A 14547-nucleotide genomic window follows, 5' to 3' on the forward strand; every position below is an offset into this window, starting at 1 on the left:
TTAAGGACTCTGTTTTAAGAAATCCTATTTAAACGTGTGGGTGGCTGCTCCGCACCCCAGGCTGTGGGGCTTCGTGAGGGTATTTTATCGACAGTGTCTTCTCACCTTTTCAGCTGTGTCCCAGGGCTGGACTCACTGTGTGTGCTTAGGGCTGCTGTTGAATGAGTGGGTGGCTCAGGGATGAGGAGGGCTGTTATTGAATGAGTGGGTGGGTCAGGGATGAGGAGGGCTGCTGTTGAATGAGTGGGTGGGTCAGGGATGAGGAGGGTGGCTGTTGAATGAGTGGGTGGGTCAGGGATGAGGAGGGCTGCTGTTGAATGAGTGGCTGGGTCAGGGATGAGGAGGGCTGCTGTTGAATGAGTGGGTGGGTCAGGGATGAGGAGGGTTGCTGTTGAATGAGTGGGTGGGTCAGGGATGAGGAGGGTGGCTGTTGAATGAGTGGGTGGGTCAGGGATGAGGAGGGTTGCTGTTGAATGAGTGGGTGGGTCAGGGATGAGATGGGTTGCTGTTGAATGAGTGGCTGGGTCCGAGGTGAGTAGGGTTGCTGTTGAATGAGTGGGTGGGTCAGGGATGAGGAGGGTTGCTGTTGAATGAGTGGGTGGGTCAGAGATGAGGAGGGTTGCTGTTGAATGAGTGGGTGGGTCAGGGATGAGGAGGGTTGCTGTTGAATGAGTGGGTGGGTCAGGGATGAGATGGGTTGCTGTTGAATGAGTGGCTGGGTCCGAGGTGAGTAGGGTTGCTGTTGAATGAGTGGGTGGGTCAGGGATGAGGAGGGTTGCTGTTGAATGAGTGGGTGGGTCAGGGATGAGGAGGGTTGCTGTTGAATGAGTGGGTGGGTCAGGGATGAGATGGGTTGCTGTTGAATGAGTGGCTGGGTCCGAGGTGAGTAGGGTTGCTGTTGAATGAGTGGGTGGGTCAGGGATGAGGAGGGCTGCTGTTGAATGAGTGGGTGGGTCAGGGATGAGGAGGGCTGCTGTTGAATGAGTGGGTGGGTCAGGGATGAGGAGGGTTGCTGTTGAATGAGTGGGTGGGTCAGGGATGAGGAGGGTTGCTGTTGAATGAGTGGGTGGGTCAGGGATGAGATGGGTTGCTGTTGAATGAGTGGCTGGGTCCGAGGTGAGTAGGGTTGCTGTTGAATGAGTGGGTGGGTCAGGGATGAGGAGGGTTGCTGTTGAATGAGTGGGTGGGTCAGGGATGAGGAGGGTTGCTGTTGAATGAGTAGGTGCCATTTCCATATGGTACTTGATGTGCATTTGAAGGACAGAGGATGACCCCCAAGTGCCTAGCAGAGACTGAGTGTAGAAGTGACATCACCAGCCACAACAGGAACAGGTTTGGTGGGATTGACGAGAAGGTCCCTTTTATTATATAGGATAGACTTATGTTTAACATCACAGTACCAAATTCAAGAGGCACAAGGAAGTTAACGTGGAAAGTATGTCTTCTCCCATTCTCCCACTTTTACCAGCATTTGTGTTCTAGAGAGTATGCATATTCCATAGACATATTAGATTCTTTTGTTCATAAAAAATATCCCACACATACTGTTCGTTGTAAGTTAAAGGAACAAAGATAACAATACCCCTTAGAGATGATTCTATCTTAGGGCATATAAAGTGATTGTGGAACATCAAGATAAAAATTCCAGTGAAAAGTACTGTGCGAACAAAGTCGGTGTCGCTGCCTGCGGGGATTGTTGGAATACTGGCGTGGATAAAAGGTTCCCCACCTCCAGGGAGCGTGGTGTGGACAGAGAAGCAGAAACAAAAGGGACGCGTTCGTTAGGGGAAACGTGAAAAAGCAGTGGCTCTGATTGTCATCCGTGGAAGGAACATGAGTGATGTCTGGGGAGACCAAAGAGGAACCTTAAGATTCTGACCACAAACTCAGAAACTTGGAGCAGTCAGTTCAGTAAGATGTTGAGCTAAACAGCCAGGTTACAATAAAATCCATAAACGGGAAAAAAAATGACAGGGTTGGTTGCATAAAAAAATTCCTGCCTGATAAATGTCCATAAACAAGCAAGAGACTAGGAGGAAATTTTCACGCTGTGCACAATAATCAAAGAATCACCATGCAAACTGCATCAAGACCTCCTTTGGCTGGCTGGCATTGTTTGAACATTTATTCTGCACCAGGCAATCTTCTTGATGTTTCTTCTTCTTTTTTTTTTTTTTCAGATTTAACCCATTGGAATTAATTATTCAAAATGTGTATACATTTTTTGGGGGGACACCATATGTATATATTTAAATTTTTTTAAATATATATTTTATTGATTTTTTACAGAGAGGAAGGGAGAGAGAGAGATAGTTAGAAACATCGATGAGAGAGAAACATCGATCAGCTGCCTCCTGCATGCCCCCTACTGGGGATGTGCCCACAACCAAGGTACATGCCCTTGACTGGAATCGAACCTGGGACCCCTGAGTCCACAGGCCGACGCTCCATCCACTGAGCCAAACCGGTTAGGGCAAATTCTTACAAAATTGTTCTTTTTTCATTTATGTTTCTTTTAACATAAACTTGACAAATATCCATCTGCTATTGTGACTTTGCGGAGTTGATTATAGAATCCTGGAATGAAGTCAGCACTTGAGGAAATAACAGTCTTTGTGGGTCAATGACCTCTTTCAGTTTGAGAACTGATTTCTAACAGCTGAGAGGGGTGCATATACACATGCAGTTTTCAGTTTCACCACCAGATGGTGCCAATACTCTGGTAGGTTATGCCAATTATTGGTGTCCTGTCAACTGGCATTTGGGAAACATTGAAAAGAATTGGTTACGTATGCTCTTAACCTAATTAAGGTTTTATTATTATTAGCTCCTCTCTTTATGTAGTTAAAAATGAATATAAACATGTAACAACCTTCAGAACAATTTATGCCAAAGAATTAAGCAGCCTGCAATGAAGGGAGAACTGCTTATTTTCCTGTAACTGGACTCACTTTAATTTGTACAACTTTCAAACACCAGCTTCTACAAGTCAGATCTTTCTGATTTTAGAGAGAGAGGAAGGGAAAGGACTAGAGAGATAGAAACATCGATGAGAGAGAATCATTGATCTGCTACCTCCTGCATGCCTATTGGGGATTGAGCCTGCAACCCGGGCATGTGCCCTGACTGGGAATCAAACCTGGGACCTCTTGATTCATGGGGGGACGCTCAACCACTGAGCCATACCGGCCAGGCCACATAAACTCATATGTGTGTGTGTGTGTGTGTGTATATATATATATATATATATATATATATATATATATATATATGTGTTTGATTTTTTACAGAGAGGAAGGGTGAGGAATAGAGAGTTAGAAACATCGATGAGAGAGAAACATCGATCAGCTGCCTCTTGCACACCCGCTACTGGGGATGTGCCCGTTTGAAACCAAGGTACATGCCCTTGACTGGAATCGAACCTGGGACCCTTCAGTCTGCAGGCTGACGCTCTATCCACTGAGCCAAACCAGTCAGGGCTAAACTCTTTTAACGTAAATGAAATCTATACATAGGCGGTCTTGATATTCAGTAAAGTGGGCCTAGCAAATTCATAATTAACAATAGAGTGAGGATGTCATGTGGATTCATAATCCCATGTCTGAAACCCTTGGGACAAGGCGTGTTTTGAAAATTCATGGTGTTTTGGATTTACAAGGTGAAGAGGGTGCATGTACCATACATTATGTAATACTCCAGGGGGGTCTAGGGCAACTCCATATAACCAAACACTAATATTTCTGCAGAGAAACGTAAGCTCACGTACGTGGATTAAAAACAGGCTAAAGGGCCTCAGGTCAGGTTTTGCCCACAGATGATTTAGGAAAAGGCTTTGGGTGTGGAATTTTTTGATTTGGGGGATGCGGAGAAGGCATTTCGGAGCTGTCTTAGAAGCTTCGCCTGTGCTAGTTCATGTAATTCTCACAGACACCCAGCGTTACACGTAAGGCTGTAAGAATATAGGGGACCTGAGGGTCAGCGTGGTTAAGGAACTTTCCCGAGGTCACATGGCAGAGCCAACAGTCCAGCCTTGGCCCGACTCTAAAAGGCAAGAGGCTATGTTGCTTCCCACAGACACTAAGATTATTAAATACTCCCAAAATAACAAAAGCACTTGGACTTCCTTGTCGACCTTTGGCTTTTCACCCATCTTCTGCACTGTTACTGAGTTTCTTGGGGCGTCCATGAGAAAGAATAAGATGGCAGTGAACTCTCCCACCGTGAGGGATGGCGGTAACGTCCCACGCTGGCCCTTCACAGGTGGCCTCGCCAGGCTGCAGCGGGGGTGGGGCTGCAAAGCAAGCCGCCAGCACCCCGAGTGTCAGACTTCCCAGTGGTGAGATTCCCGTTGGGCACTTGGTCCACACAGCTCATCAGCCTCGATGTCTGCAATAAAATCCGACCTCTACTTGATGTCTCTTGCTTCCTTTGCAAAGTTTGCACCAGCCTGGCCTCCCACAAAGGGACTGTGCTTCTTCGAATGGGGACATCGGAAGCCACTTGGCTTAATAAGGTTGTCAGCGGGCCAGGGAGAAGCCATTGGCTTTATACGTACATTTCCTCAGGATGGGAATGAATCAAGATAATTATATTTTAAAATTGTGCTTTCAAGGTAATTCATGAGCCATGTTCCTATTTCACATACTAATTACCTTTTTTATCCGTTTTCTCTTTTCCTTTATGTCTTTCCCTCTTCCAGATTATAATGTTATGTGTACCCCAAAGTTTAGGAGCTTACAGTTTTTTGTTTTTTTTGTTTTTTTTTTTACCCTGAGGTTTCTTTCTTGTAATGAAACCAGTGGCTTAGCAATTGCATGGACATAAAACTCTTTTTATATGCCTGTAAAAAGATTACAAGCTACAAGACACGGTGGAACATTTAAATGGATTCCTCCAGTGACCTTTTATAGACTTTCAAGATCTGTTAGAAAAATGATTCATCATAGGCGTGCCTATATTTATATGTCATGCTTAAGGTATTCGCCGTCCCCCCCCCCCCCCCCGCCAATTTATTTTTATAAAAATAAATAGCAGATACAGGCGTTCATGCATTCACACACCTAGCTGCCCACCTGTCCATAAAATTTACGTACAATGAAGTGCACAAATCTTAAGTGTATCATTCCACCAGCTTTCTAAAAAATACATTTTTAAACGTTTTTATTTTTATTGATCTTAGAGAGAGGAAGGGAGAGGGAGAGCGAGAGAAAAAATATATCGACAAGCTGCTTCCTACTCGCTCCCCACTGGGGATCAAGCCTGCACCTCAGGCATGGGCCCTGACCGGGAATCGAACCAGCCAACTTTTGGTGCACGTGGCACTGCCCAACCCATGGAGCCACAGCAGCCAGCGTCCTTCCATGAGTTTTCATGAGTGTGCACATCTGTGTAAGTCAAGCCTTCATCAGGATAGCTCCACCCCTCCAGAAAGTTCTTTCAGTCCTCCCCACTTTCCTGCCCTTAACATGAAAATTTTTTTCTCATCATAGATTAGTTTCACTTGTTGTAAAATTACACATAATTATACAGTATATGCTCTTTTGTGCCAGCTGCTTTTACTGAACATAATAATTCTGAGACCCGCGCTTGCTGTGTGTGGCGGGGGTGTCTTCTATGTCGCCGAGCAGCATTTCCTGTGTTTACCTCCTGTGGATGGACATCTGGACAGCATCCTGGTTGCTCCAAGTTTGGGCGATTGCAAGGATGCTGTAAACACTCCTGTGCAGGCTTTTGTGTGGACACACGCCTTCCGCTCTTTTGGGTAGAGACTGAGGAGAGGGGTTGTGCGAGCCTATGGTCAGAGCCTGGTCTTATTCTGCAGACAGAGCGGACTCCAGCCGCGTGGGGAGCGAGGCGTGAGAGCAGGTGTGGCAGGTGTGGCTGGCTCGGTCACGCGCCACGTTGTGCAAACACGATCTTACTTCGTAAGGCGGGTGGCCTCGTGGCTAGCAGCGTGGAGCCTGGCGCCAGACAGCCCGGCTTCAAATTCCGTTGGCTGTGCCTCTCCAGCAAGTCACCCCATCGCCCTCTGCCTTCGTTCCCCGTTCCATGACACCAGATACTCATGGCCGCCCGAGTGTCTACATCCAGCCCTCTCTAAGCACCATTAGCATCAGGTGGTGCTGGGACACAGGTGTGATAGCTCCCATCTTTTTTTTTTTTTTTTATAATATATTTTATTGATTTTTTACAGAGAGGAAGGGAGAGGGGTAGAGAGTTAGAAACATCGATGAGAGAGAAACATCGACCAGCTGCCTCCTGCACACCTCCTACTGGGGATGTGCCCGCAACCAAGGTACGTGCCCTTGACCGGAATCGAACCTGGGACCCTTACAGTCCACAGGCCGACGCTCTATCCACTGAGCCAAACTGGTTTCGGTGATAGCTCCCATCTTAAAGAGACAGTAACCTGGAACAGAAGCTTGACAAGGTCCCAGAGCCAGCTGCTGTGTGGGATCCCCCTGACTGTGCCCCGATGGGTGCCCAGCTACGGGAGGCAGCGGGCAGAGCTGTTCTTCCCAGCAGAGTGATGTGTGTGGAGTCTCCACGTACTCCCTCCAATCCCGCTGCCCCCAGCAGGCCCCCTCCGTGTCTGGGCTCCAGCTGACATTTGCAGAACTTCAGTGTGGAGGTCCCTGTAGAACATCAGCACCTGCGGCTCTGCAGAGCCTGCGCAAAGGGTGCATCTCGGAGGGCGGAGGGAGGGTGCAGTCCTCGGTGAGACCAGGACCTCCAGGTCTGAAGCCACCTTGATCTCGGGCTGCATGCAAGCCCTGGGGGCGCCCTCCCACCCTGGGTGCCTCCTCCCACCCTGGGTGCCTCCTCCCACCCTGGGGGTACCCTCCCACCCGGGTGCCTCCTCCCACCCTGGGGGCGCCCTCCCACCCTGGGTGCCACCTCCCACCCTGGGGGCGCCCTCCCACCCTGGGGGCGCCCTCCTGCCCTGGGGGCGCCCTCCCACCCTGGGTGCCACCTCCCACCGTGGGGGTGCCCTCCCACCCTGGGTGCCACCTCCCACCCTGGGGGCGCCCTTCCACCCTGGGTGCCACCTCCTGCCCTGGGTGCCACCTCCCACTCTGGGTGCCTCCTCCCACCCCGGGAGCCTCCTCCCACCCCGGGTTCCTCCTCCTATCCTGGGGTGCCCTCCCACCCTGGGGCGCCCTCCTGCCCATCCCCTGTGCAGTGTAATGACTGAAGCTTTGTGAACCGGAGAGCTCCATCTGCAGCGCTCTGAGGCTGCAAGGGCTCCAGGAAATGCTCCCCGCAACTAACTATGAACAAAGCGGCCAGCCAGGAGCACAGCCCCCCACCAAGTCCTTCGGGCCCCATCGTGTGCTCTTGCCGTCTCCTCTGCGCATCGGCCCACCCACAGGCTGCGGGCCGGCAGTCCTCCTTCAGGGCCGGCTCCGGGGCGGAGACCATTAGGTTCTGATGACGCGGTTTTGGGAAGTGGCCCAGGAAGCAGGCTCCCAGAGCCGGCCTCCCACCCCGTCCACCAGCAAAGGAGCAGAGGGAAGAGCCCTTGTCTGTGTGACTCCTTCTGCTGGAGCCTGGCCAGGTCAGCTTAGCGGGGTGCTGTCCTGCCGGGCAAACACGGAGCCTGCGCTCAGACTTGGTGAGAAACCCACATGGTAACAGCTTATTGCTGCGAGTTCGTCAGGAAGCCACACGGACCGGCCCAGGCCAGGTGGTTCCACCAGGAAAGCCGTGGTTGGAACCGGGATTCCGGAGACCCCGGCTCACACCAGGATGAGGAGGGGGGGTCTAGTCTCCAGGTACCGGGGAGCCCCTCTCCTGACCCTGCCACCGGGTGTGCCAGAGGCGAATTCTCTAACCTGCATTGCCCGAGGCGGGTCCGTGGAGCACACGGTCCAGGGCTGCTAACAGCCATCGAGGGAAGAGGAGGCCCCGGTCAGAGACGTCGGGCTGACGGTGAGCGGGACAGACGGCTCTCAGCAGAACTTCCACCCTGGACTTTCCGGGCAGCAGGGACCCGGGCTGTGCCTCCCCACTGATTAGCCATGGAGTTCCTCTCCAAGCCCCCACCCAGCCCATGGGGCCTTCCTGTGTCAGGTACCCCCTGGCAGGCTGGGGGAGCCTGCGACCCCCTCTCAGAGACAGTTTAATTACAAAAATAAGACAGGATTACGAAGAAAACCTGTTGTGATGAAAGCAAATATCCCCCTGGTGCAAGAATTTGGAAATATGTAAGCCCGGGCACATGTTCATATGTGTGCCTCTTTTACGGGCTCTGACAGTACCCATGGCCACAAACGATATTTCAGGACACAGGCAACCCTCACTCCTGGCGAGTTCTGTATTGGTGAATTTACCCGTAACCCCCATATCGGTACCCCTGGCACGCTTGTCATCTGAGCGGTAAAAATGTTCAGCCCCCTGAACCGCAGGGCCCCAGTTGAGGTGGAATGAGGCAAAGCTCTGCCTCTTATAAACAAGTGTCCTTTTCACAGCAGATCTACTGCCACGTTGTGGGCGCTTCTACGCTTTTTGTTGGTGATTTCACTGTGACGGTGTCATCCAGGGGCAACGCCAAAGGGCCGTCTGAGTTTCTGAGTGCAGGTCGGCGGTGGGCACCTCAGGGGGAAGACAGGCGAGCGGATAGGGTTCTCTCCTGTGAGTCTTCCTGCTGTTGGCCCTGAGCTCAGTGTTCACCAATCAACTACGCACTGAAGAAGGTGTCTTTCAAGGTTGTGCATTGATCGCCTGAAGACCTTGCTGTGACCCGAGGCTGGCGAAAATGTCACCTGTGTGTCTAGGTCAGCCTGGGAGCAGAGGTTCAGTGCTTGCTCGTCAAGTGTTCAGGCGACTCTGTAGAATAATGACTGCCCTGGATAGTAAGAACCAGTTGTATCTGCGACAAACGCAATGTGACAGGAAAACATTTCTGACAGAGGCAGTGAAAAATGCCATTGTGTTTTGTGTCCTACATCCATAACCAAGGGGGGGGGGGTCAGTCCCCTGGCGCACTGAGACCCAGGTAAGTTGCCCAATATGCTGGAATAATTATTTATTTATTTATTTATTTATTTATTTATTTATTTATTTACCACAATTAGCCATTCAAGGGCACAGATGCTCTCTTGCTGGGAACGGCACCCAAAGCTCTTTTTCTTTATAATTAAAAATTTTTTTAAAAATATGTTTTTATTGATTTTAGAGAGAGAGGAAGAGAGAGGGATAGAGAGATAGAAACATCTGTGAGAGGGAAACATCCATCAGCTGCCTCCTGCACACCCCCTACTGGGGATGGAGCCTGCAACCCAGGCATGTGCCCTGACGGGGAATTGAACTGGTGACATCTTGGTTCATGGGCCACCTTGGCCGGGCCCAAAGCTCTTTATTAAAGACTAGAGGCCCAGTGCATGAAACTTGTGCACTGGAGGGGGGGGGGTGTCCCTCAGCCCAGCCTGTACCCTCTCCAATCTGGGTCCCCTCAGGGGATGTCTGACTTTAGGCCCAATCCCAGTGGGACATCCAGTTGGACATCCCTCTCACAATCTGGGACTGCTCCCACTCACCTGCCTGCCTGCCTGATTGGCCACTAACCACTCCCCTGCCAGCCTGATCGACACCTAACTGCTCCCCTGCCGGCCCTATTGCCCCCAACTGCCCTCCCCTGCAGGCCCGGTTGCCCCTAACTGCCCTCCCTGGCCAGCCTAGTTTCCCCCAACTGCCCTCCCCTGCAGGCCTGGCCCCCCCCAACTGCCCTCCCCTGCCAGCCTGGTCACCCCTAACTGCCTTCCCTTGCTGGCCTGGTCACTCCCAACTGCCCTCTCCTGCCGGCCAGTTTGCCCCCACCTACCCTCCCCTGCTGGCTTGGTTGCCCCTAACTGCCCTCTCCTGCCGGCCTGGTCACCCCTAACTGCCCTCCCTCCCCTGCAGGCCCGATTGCGCCCACCTGCCCTCCCCTGCTGGCCTGATCACCCACAACTGCCCTCCCCTGCCGGCCAGCTTGTGGCGGCCATCTTGTGACCACATGGGGGTGCTCATCTTGTGCGAGGTGTGACAGTCAATTTGCATATCACCTCTTTATTATATAGCATTGTAAGAGGGTCAGTGGGCGGGGAACTGAACCCAGAAGCTCAGAGAGTCACACTGTCGCTCAGATGTGCTCCTAGAGGAGAGAAAAGCACTGCAAAGGGCTGTAGGGAGAGGCCTGTGAGACTGGGGGGATAGGGAACTACACGCTGGGTGAGTTTACCCAAGTTTCCGTTTCCCTAAGCTCCCCAGGAGCCCATGTCCCCGGGGACTCAGTGTCCCCCTTGGTCTCCAAACACCTGTTCAATCTGGGCGTTGAATGGATTCTCCTTCCCCAGGACCTGGGGCCATTGCAGCCGCACCTTGTCCCACAAGCCGTCTGCCAGCAGCAGCGACGCCACCTGTGAGGAGGAGCAAAATGGAAATGACAACCCAGTAAAGACTTCACCAGCAAGACCCCCTCTCTTCTTTGTGTGGGGACACACTCTGGATGGTCCATGCTTCCTACCATCATCCTTCCCTGGTGAGGGTGGGACCTATCGCTTGGTTCTTACCAGCAGAACACGGCGAAGGTGAAAGGTCACTTCAGTGCGGATGGAACATTATGTAAAACCACTCTGCCACCGGGGACCCTCCTTGTGGCCCTGGTGAAGCAGGAAGCCACGTGGCAGGGGGTGGAGGGTGCCTCCTGCTGACATCCAGCAGGAATTGGTCCTCAGTCCCACCTCACAGGGGAATGAATTCTGCCCAGAACCCACGTGAATCTGAAAACAGCTCTGCCCCGGTTGGGTCTCTGGATGAGCACGCAGCCCGGGTGACACACCTGGACTTTAGTCTGTGACGCCCGAAGCGGAAGACCCTGTCCAGTGCCAGGCGCTCCTCACTCAGCGATGGTGAGACAAGAGATGAATATTGTTTTGCTGCTGAACTTTTGCTAATTTGTGATTTAGTAATAGATAACGAACACACTTCCTCAGAAAGCCATTTGTCTATTTCTCTGTGGACAGGGAACACTTACTGCGGGCCTAGAGCTTGGGTTTTGGAGATGAGCCCGTCGGATCCTTTCCTTAAAGAGCTCCAAGTCTAGTGAGAAAACCCAGCGTGCGAAAGGGCACCCGTGAAGCCACAGGGAGGGGAAGAGGTGCAGACTCTGCTGGGGGTGGGGAGGGGGAGGGACAGGTCCTCTGTGAAGAGGGCGATGGCAGAGCTGAATTCTCAAGGAGGGGTTCCCCAGGTGGATGCCGGGGGGAGCGGTGCGATGGTGGAGGACAGCACGTGCACAGGCACAGAGGTGGGGAGGGCATGGCGTGGGAGGGATGGGTGCCGGGCCATGAGGCTGGACAGGTGCAGGGTGCAGTGGGATCCTGCGAGTGTGGGGCTGGAGGTCGGGGCGGGCCCGTCTCAGAGCGTTGTTGCTTATCAGGGAGCTCTCTGTTCGCGCTGCCAGCAGGATCCGTTCTGGTGTCCAGGCCTCTGGCTCCTCCTGAGCGTGCCTTTGATGGGCAGCCTCTCCCGCAGATCACCCCTCATGCACGCAGCCGCTGGGGCCTGGCCAGCCTTCGCCCTGGTGGCTGGATCGCACAGGCGTCAATGCCGGGCGGTCAGGGATGTGGCTGCCGAGGTCTCGGAGGCGAGCACACTGTCCAGGGAGGAAGCTCCGGGTTGTCCCGACTTTGGGCAGAAGCACATGGGCACGTCTCCCGAGGGCAGGGCCCCACCTTCCAACGGCAGAGCCGTCAGCTCCCTGCGTGGTGCTGGGCGTCCTCGCCCACCTTCCCGGCTGCGGTCCTCTCACTTGCAAAGGGGGGCGGGGGGCGGGGCAGAGAAAATGATCCGAAGACCTTTCTGGTCTAAATTGTGTTTCAGAGTTCAGCAGTTGTTAGGAAAAACGAGGACTGATTGAGTCGCTGTATTAGATATCCCCAGGATATTAATATGTTCCTGAGCCTGCTGAGGTGGACCCCAAATTCTAGCCACCCGGCTCTGTGATCTTGGTCAGATCCATGTGGTGTCCAACACACCACACACACACCCACACACACACACCACATACACTACACGTATCACACACACACACACCACATACACTACACGTATCACACACACACACACCACATACACTACACGTATCACACACACACACACCACATACACTACACACATCACACACACACACCACATATACCACACTCCCCCACATGACATACACCACACACATTACATACACACACCACACATACCGCAGGTACCACGCACATCACATACACACACCACATATACCCCATATACCCCCCATATGACATGTATCACATGCACACAAACACCACACATATGTACCACACACACACACAACACATGCATCACATGTAACACCCCCCACATATCACATACGCCACACTCATACCACATTCAATATGGATATCATATACACACAACCCCCCCATATACCACATACCCTCCTATACACATGACATATACCACATGCACATGCGCACGCACACACACACACACGCACAGGCTGACTGTGTAGCCGGCAGCTTCCCGGGAGGGGGATCGGCTCAGTGGAGCATCAGTGTCTTTGAAGACAGAGGACTGGCCTGTGCTGTTTTCCTGCCGTTCTCAGCACGGGGCCGCCGCCAGGTCTGCCGGAGGTCACTGCCTGTTCCTCTCCTTTATTGCCTTTCGACCTGATGTGCGTCAGCTGTCTTCCTAACGGTGACGTGGCGCCAACCATTCGGGATCCTCTACTTCCCCGTCTACGTTAATAGGGAGGAGACAGGATCCTCTACTTCCCCGTCTACATTAACAGGGAGGAGACGGGGTCCTCTACTTCCCCGTCTACATTAACAGGGAGGAGCCGGGATCCTCTCCTTCCCCGTCTACATTAACAGGGAGGAGACGGGATCCTCTACTTCCCCGTCTACGTTAACCGGGAGGAGCCGGGATCCTCTACTTCCCCGTCTACATTAACAGGGAGGAGCCGGGATCCTCTCCTTCCCCGTCTACATTAACAGGGAGGAGACGGGATCCTCTACTTCCCCGTCTACATTAACAGGGAGGAGACGGGATCCTCTACTTCCCCGTCTACATTAACAGGGAGGAGACAGGATCCTCTCCTTCCCCGTCTACGTTAACCGGGAGGAGCCGGGATCCTCTACTTCCCCGTCTACATTAACAGGGAGGAGCCGGGATCCTCTCCTTCCCCGTCTACATTAACAGGAGGAGCCGGGATCCTCTCCTTCCCCGTCTACGTTAACAGGGAGGAGACGGGATCCTCTACTTCCCCGTCTACATTAACAGGGAGGAGCCGGGATCCTCTACTTCCCCGTCTACGTTAACAGGGAGGAGCCGGGATCCTCTACTTCCCCGTCTACATTAATACGGAGGAGCCGGGATCCTCTACTTCCCCGTCTACATTAATACGGAGGAGCCGGGATCCTCTACTTCCCCGTCTACGTTAACAGGGAGGAGCCGGGATCCTCTACTTCCCCGTCTACATTAACAGGGAGGAGCCGGGATCCTCTACTTCCCCGTCTACATTAATACGGAGGAGCCGGGATCCTCTACTTCCCCGTCTACGTTAACAGGGAGGAGCCGGGATCCTCTACTTCCTCGTCTACATTAATACGGAGGAGCCGGGATCCTCTACTTCCCCGTCTACGTTAACAGGGAGGAGCCGGGATCCTCTCCTTCCCCGTCTACATTAATACGGAGGAGACGGGATCCTCTACTCCCCGTCTACATTAACAGGGAGGAGCCGGGATCCTCTACTTCCCCGTCTACATTAATACGGAGGAGCCGGGATCCTCTACTTCCCCATCTACATTAATACGGAGGAGACGGGATCCTCTACTTCCCCGTCTACATTAATACGGAGGAGCCGGGATCCTCTACTTCCCCGTCTACATTAATACGGAGGAGACGGGATCCTCTACTTCCCCGTCTACATTAATACGGAGGAGACGGGATCCTCTACTTCCCCGTCTACATTAATACGGAGGAGACGGGATCCTCTACTTCCCCGTCTACATTAATACGGAGGAGACGGGATCCTCTACTTCCCCGTCTACGTTAACAGGGAGGAGCCGGGATCCTCTACTTCCCCGTCTACGTTAACAGGGAGGAGCCGGGATCCTCTACTTCCCCGTCTACATTAACAGGGAGGAGCCGGGATCCTCTACTTCCCCGTCTACATTAACAGGGAGGAGCCGGGATCCTCTACTTCCCCGTCTACATTAATACGGAGGAGCCGGGATCCTCTACTTCCTCGTCTACATTAATACGGAGGAGCCGGGATCCTCTACTTCCTCGTCTACGTTAACAGGGAGGAGCCGGGATCCTCTACTTCCCCGTCTACGTTAACAGGGAGGAGACGGGATCCTCTACTTCCCCGTCTACGTTAACAGGGAGGAGACGGGATCCTCTACTTCCCCGTCTACGTTAACAGGGATAAGACGGGATCCTCTACTTCCCCGTCTACATTAACAGGGAGGAGCCGGGATCCTCTACTTCCCCGTCTACATTAACAGGGAGGAGCCGGGATCCTCT

At 52.8% G+C, this 14547-nt stretch overlaps 1 protein-coding gene across 1 annotated transcript in view; it reads right to left on the reverse strand.

Moving 5' to 3' along the window:
- Positions 1 to 10025: 10025 nt before the first annotated feature.
- Positions 10026 to 14547, reverse strand: part of AOAH (acyloxyacyl hydrolase) — a 103952-nt gene continuing 99430 nt past the window's right edge. The window contains exon 21 of the mRNA XM_080663786.1: positions 10026 to 10400. Within this exon, the coding sequence (XP_080519912.1) occupies positions 10272 to 10400 (129 nt within the window). The 3' untranslated portion in view covers positions 10026 to 10271. The remainder of the gene's footprint in view (positions 10401 to 14547) is intronic.

This window comes from Plecotus auritus, assembly GCF_963455305.1.
Source record: "Plecotus auritus genome assembly, chromosome: 4".
Taxonomy (NCBI): Eukaryota; Metazoa; Chordata; class Mammalia; order Chiroptera; family Vespertilionidae; genus Plecotus; species Plecotus auritus.